General features: G+C 39.4%; 2 protein-coding genes across 2 annotated transcripts in view; one reads left to right on the top strand and one right to left on the bottom strand.

Annotated features, from left to right (window-relative positions):
- LOC140312341 (allantoinase, mitochondrial) overlaps nt 1–7,623 on the bottom strand; it is a 505,108-nt gene that overhangs the window by 361,284 nt on the left and 136,201 nt on the right. The window lies entirely within an intron of this gene.
- On the top strand, nt 2,330–7,321 carry gpr17 (G protein-coupled receptor 17). Its single transcript, XM_072388753.1, has 2 exons — nt 2,330–2,497; nt 5,089–7,321. Exon 2 carries the CDS (start codon nt 5,097–5,099, stop codon nt 6,111–6,113), a length of 1,017 nt encoding a protein of 338 aa, XP_072244854.1. The 5' UTR covers nt 2,330–2,497; nt 5,089–5,096; the 3' UTR covers nt 6,114–7,321.

The raw sequence follows: 7,623 nt of genomic DNA, 5'->3' as shown, positions 1-7,623 counted from the left end.
ATGAACCAATCTTGTCATCTTGCAGAATTAGGTATACTTTTCAGGATGGTGATGGGGAGCAAGATTCATCTGACATTAGCATTTAGCAACATATAATTAGCTTTGTCTTTAGGTAGCAAAGTCAAAGGCTCATATCTGCGCAAATTTGTTTTACTTCAGTAAGAGTCTCAACTGGTGTTTTGCTACCCTCTGTTTTCTGCTGTACTCAAACTATGGTATGCGGGTTTTAGATTAGTTTCTCCATCTGACAACAGCAACACTGTAAATGCAGCACAAGTTTCCTAATGAGTGTTGTTAATCTACTGAGACAGAACTGTCATTATTAACAGGGACCTCCTGATTGATAAATTAAGCTTGGAGCTTTCCTTCCGTGCTTAAAAAAATACACTTCAGTGGTGTTGACTGAGGCTCTGCCTGCAGAACTGGCTTCCTCACACCTATAGAAGAGAAGGGAGCGAACGATGTTCTTGTGTTTCAAATACATGGGCCAGACGTGGCCATCAAACCAGCACTGTTGTATGTGGTGGGCTTAATTTGCATTTTCATATATGGTTGAATACCAAAGGTCTAGAGTTACATATCTAAACATGCAACTGTAATGAACATTAAATAGTTTGTAGGGCTTCAAGCAGCACCCACAGTAAGACTTATAAGATCATTAATTTTAAAGTATTTGCTTTAGTAAAACTGCTTGTGCACATGTGGGTTGGATTATATTTGTCTATGGTTTAGAGACGGTTTATATGATAAATTGATCTACAAATGCAAAAGAGTCATGAATGCTGAATGTACCTTCTCATAAAAAAATTAACTTTTTCTTTTTTATCTTTAAATTCTAAACCAAACATTGTTTACTTGTCTGTTTGCTAGCTTTCAGTCTCTTTCACTGCCTTTGTTGGAACTTTGTTAAGCTTCTCTGGGGCCCACTGCCTCCAACTATTGATAACTGGAATGGTATGAAACCAGCTGCACAGGGTGAACTGCACCACCCCTTGTGCTCATGTACTACACACACAAAGCTAGAGCCTTCTCATTGAAACATTGCTCTGTACTACTAATAGATTTCAAAAACTAAAAATTTGTTTAGTGCTAGAGTATTTTTTTGTCTCATTTATTGATGAGAATTGTACTTTTCTCTGCAAAAATTGTCAAATAAAACATTTTTGAATGTCAGTCTATGAAAGTCTGTTTGTATGGTTGATATGATTCTGTACTATTCCAAAATAGAACATTTGCTGTCTAACTTAGCATTTTTCAGTTTTTTGTATGTTTGATTGGATTTGTTTTTTTGAACATAGTTTTTACATGAATCATTAGTAAAATGATTAATTAAAACCTTTGCCTACTTGTTTTACTCAAAGTAAACTCATAACAGGTTTGTTAGTGTGTGAGAGTTTCTGATATCTAACAGTCAAACGGAGCAAAATCTTTTCAGCAGCAAGAATAACATTTAAGATCATAAACACAACACGTACACAAGGAAATGTTTTTGCTACAGGGTTACCAGACGCATAACAGACAAAGTGGACAAGCCAAACAAAGGTGGGGGACCCATCCCAATTAGTAGTTGGCAGTAGATTAACAGGGTAGTGATGTCAAAGCCTCTCCACACTCCCAAGCAGATAGTGGCTTCATTCAAGTCTATAGAATACCATTAGCATATCGATGATACATAGAAGAAAAAGGGATTATGTGTCTGAAACACAGCTGTGAAGACCACATATGAAAGAAATATTATCCCCCTCAGCCAGAGGGTCCTTTCTCCACATCTGTCTGATGGTTATGTGACTGATTATTTTGAGCATTCCAATTCAAGATGCCCCCAGGAGGCACGAGAGCAACAAGGGCCTCTGTTTTCACCAAGCATCCCCCCTTGTTGCACTTGTTTTTTTTTTTCTAACAGTCCTATAGGGCATGGGGCCCTCTTTAGAATTTAACAGACCATCTACAAAAAGATCATCTCTGAGACTTCAGTCATAAACTTCACAATTCACAACACAGTCCATCTTCTATCTATCAGCGGGAGGGTGGGTGTTCATGGTGAAGGCACTTGGTGCACCACCAAGCCTGGTTTCCATGGAGTCATGCCCGACAACTCATTGCGACTGAGGCATTCCATTCTTCTTCCCGCTGCTAAAACGCACTACTTATTCTGACTCAAACTATTGTGGAGCACACAAGTGGCTCTCTTAGGAGAAGGGGATGGAGAAAGAAAGGGTGGGGTCAGGGTTCAAACGAAAGGCTCCCATCGGGACTCCCTTTCTGTTATCAAATTTGTTGAGAGACAAAAAGAGCTACAGTCTCATTCCTCAGGACATCTTGACGGAGAGAAGAGGGGTTAGAGGACAGCATTCTTTGTTTCAGAGCTCCAGTTCTTCCACAGAGCTGCAGATAAACTCCCTGTCTCCACTCTGGTCCACATACAGCTCCCTGCCCCTGTACTGACTGTTATCCACTTTGCTTGCAAGCAGCAAAACTTTTCCTCTCAGGATTTCTGGTAAGTTTTCTTTGTATCTATTTATTGTGAGATAGCTTTACCATAAAAAAAAAAAGTGATTCATGTGTGTGTCAACTAGAACACGATAGAATAAATGACTGCTTATAATGATCCAGCTTAAGATTGTACTTAAAAGCTTGTACTTTTTACTTATTTTTTTAAGTAATGGCAGCGCATCAGCTTCTAACGTTTGGTGGTTGATTATCATTTAATCCAGTTAGCAAATTTCACATTCATTTATTCCAGTTAGCTATAGTGAATTCCACACATTGCAGCTGTCTCAGTTTTGAAAAGGACCAATGCCAGGAGGCTCGGTCTCCTCTTCGCCTGCAGAGATCTGCATAACTAGATCACTGTGATGAAGGCAAATTTCAGGATTGTCTCTCTTTAGGATTATCCCTCTGAGAGATGTAAGAAGGCTTTTCCATTCAGCTGTTCCGCTACTGGTTTGTTATCCCTGCTGGGGCTGCAGACCTTTTCTTTTGGGAGAATGAAAGCTTAGAGTCTGAACCTTGGCTGAGAATAGCCTTTGATTGTGGGTCTCACATCGTTTACTCAAAAGAGCCTTGCTGCTACATCTGGTTGGCTCCTAATGGACCAAAAGCAAGCTGGTGAAAAAGAGATTAATCCCAGTCTGACAAAGGCAACCCTCATTGTTTTTACTCTGTTATTTAATTGTATGTCCCTGTTCGCTGAGCTATTTACAAGATGCATTTTTTAACTTTGTCTCAGCTGGAGAAATCTGACCTGTTGGATGAGATTCATTAATTGCACATGGTGCTGGATCCACCACAATCCAGACTTTGTTCGTCACACCCCAGTGTTACATGTGTAGATATCTTATGAAAGCAACAGAAAAAAAAGCAGACAGAGGCAAAAAGGAGTGGACAGTTGGAGTTTGCCAAATTTGTGCAACCAAGTGGGTGGTCATTTTATAGGTGTGGCTGAATAGTTGGAAACCATCTTTGAAGAAGCATGCAGAAACATAAATTTGCATTTAGATTTAGGACCTATTATAACAACTCATGAGCTCGGCTTGATGTGAACCAGCTGCATTATGACCATGATTAAAATATTCACAATGATTTAGTCAAATCACAGTAGCCTATCGTTAATTTTTCTTGTAAAAATTAAATGAAATGGAATGATATGGAAATTATTTAGAAGATGCCAACATGTGATCAACATGTTAATGTACTTTGTTAACACTGTCTAAGTCTTCCCATTAAAATCCAGTAGCATCTCTACACTGATATCTTGCGAGGTATCCACCGTCACCACTTTTAGCATCTTAGAAACTCTGAAATCTGAGAAATCCACTATGCAGAACTGAATGATGTCTTGAAAAAATCTTCCTGTTTTATTTCATACCTTGTTCCCTTGTCCTTCCTTTCTTTCTTTTTTTCTTTACTTCTTGTCCTTAGGTTGTTACTCATTGCCACTCACCTGCATTGCGTTTGTCAGCTACTTCAGTATATATACAATTGGGTTTCTTTATAGTTCTTTGCTATGTTGTTGTTGTTATGCCTTGTAGACTTTTCTGCCCTATTCCAAGTCAAGTTTTGCTTCTTATTTGTTCTGCTTTGCATTTTTGGATTTCAGGACTCACAGTCTGTCATTTTGATTCTGAAAATTTTCCAGAAATATTTTGGAACACTTCCAGGAAACCACACTCTATGGCAGAAAGTTAAAAAAACAAATAAGCAAACAAACTGTATGACTTGATTATACACATTCAAAGTTATTGCTACCTTGATAATACAGTGGAAACTTCGGCTATATTTAGCTAACCTTCTTATTGACTTGGGTAGAAACTGGAGACTGGGTAGAAAGTCTGGGTATATAAATTAGGCCAACAAGACTTTTAAAATTTTTTTTAATGTTTCACTCCGTATTTCTACCTGCGTAAAGCACTTTGTTCAAACTGTGTTGTTTTTAAAGAGCTTTACCAATAAAGTTGGATTGTACTGGATAAAATACTGATTAGCCAGCTTAGCGGTTTTGCTTGTGTAGAAGTTAATTCTGCAACATTTCATGTTTAGTTTTACGCCACGATGTTATATATTGAATATAGAGGCACACCATTACATTGAATACACGAGTCAGTAATACTACAGGTAATGTAGTGGTTCAAATTGAGTGTAATACTGTACAGTTATAAGTTGGCCAGCCCAGATAAGTTAGTTGCAAACCAAAGTGAGGAGTTAATGAGTTGCTCTGACTTTCTGGACTTTATAGAAGCACTCCAATGGTCAGAATGAAGCACTTATGTTCTCTGAGGGCATTGTTGTTACCTTGTGAGACTGGGACAGTGACAAAAGCTCTCCCTGCCTGTTGTCTGTTCAGTGTGTATGGACAGGGTTTCGCTCACAAGGTTTCCTGTCACTGAGGTAGTTTGCTTTCAGAATAATAACAATTAACATTTTTTTTTCTCTTTTCTTGCATTCAGTAGTTCTTGACTGTTGATTGTTATGTAGCCTACAATTTATGTAAATACCTGGTCTTATGTATGCAGCAGCCATGTGAATGAAAATGTGTAGCTAAAGTTAAGGTTTGCTTTTAAGATAATTGCAATTTCTCTGTCTCCTCAGGCACAAAAATGGAGTCCACTACAGTGGAACTGTCTCTGCTGTCAAACCAGTCATCAGAGAGCTGTGCTGCAGTAGAGACCACCATTGAGAACCAGCTATTTGGATGGTTCTACATTGTGGTTTTTGTTCTGGCACTGAGTGGCAACAGTTTGGCTCTCTGGATCTTTTCTCGTCAACGTGGAGTGTCCTCTCCTGCCAATGTCTTCCTGATTCATCTGGCTGTGGCAGATCTATCGTACGTGATCATCCTCCCACTCAGGGCTACCTACCACTTCACAGGAGGCCATTGGCCCCTGGGTGAAGTTTCTTGCAGGGTGGTAGGCTTTTTGTTTTATGTCAACATGTATGCCAGCCTGTACTTCCTAGCCTGTGTGGCGGTAGATCGCTACCTGGCCGTGGTTCACGCTGTGAGGTCACTGAAGGTTCGTCATGGTTGCTATGCTCACATCATCAGCTTCTCTTTATGGGTCCTGGTTACTGTCTCCATGGCTCCACTGCTTGTCACCCATCAGACTGCGCAGGTGGACAACACAACAGTGTGTTTGCAGCTGTACCGAGAGAAGGCCTCACGCAATGCATTAATCTCTCTGGCTGTGGCCTTCACACCGCCTTTCCTTGCCACCCTGTCCTGTTACCTACTCATCATCCACAGCCTGCATCGGGGCTCTAGGTTAGAGCCAGCCCTTAAGCTGAGGGCTCTGCGCACCATTGGTGTGGTCATGCTCATTTACGTGATCTGTTTTCTTCCTTATCATATGAGCAGGGCCACCTTCATTCTAGGCTACAGCCATCCTGGCGTTTCCTGTCAGACACGCAGAGCACTGAGCATGGCCAACCGCCTCACCTCATCCCTCACCTGCCTGAATGGTGCTATGGATCCGCTGGTCTACCTATTTGGGGCAGAGAAATTCCGCAGCACTCTAAGGCGACTGCTTTGTAAAGATAAGGCAGGGATGTCTGCAGCCACCAGTGGAGAGTTAAAGGGAACGCACGAGAGCTCCCTGAGCGCTAAGTCTGAGTTCTGAGGAAAAGGAATGTTAATAAGGTCTGAGTCATTTAAATACTGTTGAAGCAAATCCAACTTTGATTTGACTTTTCCTTGACTATTGCCTTTGCCTAACTGAAGATACATGATGAAATCAAATAATGAATTCAAAGTCCAATTCTGGTATCCACCCTACAACCCATTCAATGAACCCTCGTGGACCTATATCATTTCTGTGATTGACAGAGGGTGTCAGGACTATAAAACACCACACGTAGTGTCTTTTAAATGGCATATTCCTTCAGCATGCTTCAAGTAGAATCAACAAATAAGTGCTAACTATGGTGAATATATATGTGTATATATATATATATATATATATATTGATCATGTTTCTCTTACTTGAGTGTCACTGTCATCACAAATTTTGAATGGGTTGTTTCTATCAGAGGTCTTCTTTGTACCATATGGTTCTAAGGAACCACAGCTTAATTTAAGTGTCCGATATCAGCTCTTTTATTTTTTATCCTATTCAGGGTCAAGGGGGAGCAGAAGTTAATCCCAGCTGCCAATGTAACAACTTCTGTCTTCTGTCTTGATTTAGATTAGAAATATATACAACTTGTTGTTCTTTCTAAAGCTTTATATCTTAGACTAATAAAGAGATAGATGTAGCCACCATGCCATCACCTGTTTGTTTGTGGACTTTTGGTATGAAGCAATATGTGTTTGTTTTTTTTATGGTTTTTTTGAGCCCAATGTGACCACAGTTGGAGAAGTAGGGGCAATGCTAATTTAATAGGTAACGTGAGTGCTACTTTTTTTTCTCTTCAACCAGCCAACCAAAAGGGAGTAAATTTAGCTTTTGAACCCATCAGAAACTGTGGACAAAATGCACTGACTTACCATTTGCTGTAAGAAACAAATGCTTTTTTAATGGCACTCAACTGGAGGTACAGATCTCTTGGAGTTTTTTCTTTCTTTTTTTCTACAAGCTAGTTTCACATGCCATTTCTGGTAATATAGTTTTATATACAAGCATAATCTTCCTTCCATTCACTGCAGGGAGGTTGAAGAAAGGTGGAGGTCGAGTTTATGTGATAGCCTAAGACTAACCGATCAAATATGTACATATTGAACTTGTAATGTATATTTCCTGTTGATGTTCTGCATTGAAAGCCAAATGGAATAAATCTGTATTAGTTATTGTCATGTGTGTTGCTTTTATTTAAGTTTAAGGTGTATTTAGCATTGCTGGCAACATGACTCTTTAGTCCAGACTGAAATATCTGTCATGAAATAATAGGGTAATTTGATCCTTGTGAAAACCACAAGAAATTTGGAGGGGTTTTTTTGTTTCCTTTTACATATTCTGAACTGTCAAGTCAAAAATTTTGTCCAGTATTTTGGTCAAAACTAAAACTGTAGACTTTCAGTTTTGTCCAAAATCACAAACATGCATCTACTAGAGTCATAAAAAAGTGCTAATAACATTATTCAAGTATCGACTGAAACTGATGTTAATTATTAGGTGTCCAAAACCTCAGAGT

Source organism: Leuresthes tenuis, unplaced genomic scaffold (genome assembly GCF_036924035.1).
Source record: "Leuresthes tenuis unplaced genomic scaffold, fLeuTen1.0.hap1 SCAF_7, whole genome shotgun sequence".
NCBI lineage: Eukaryota > Metazoa > Chordata > Actinopteri > Atheriniformes > Atherinopsidae > Leuresthes > Leuresthes tenuis.
The sequence above is the reverse complement of the archived record's forward strand: the minus strand, read 5'-3'. Positions and strand labels throughout refer to the sequence as shown.

What these genes read in the sequence shown, in the direction of transcription:
- gpr17 (XM_072388753.1), top strand. Translation starts at nt 5,097, where the DNA reads ATGGAGTCCACTACAGTGGAACTGTCTCTGCTGTCAAACCAGTCATCA.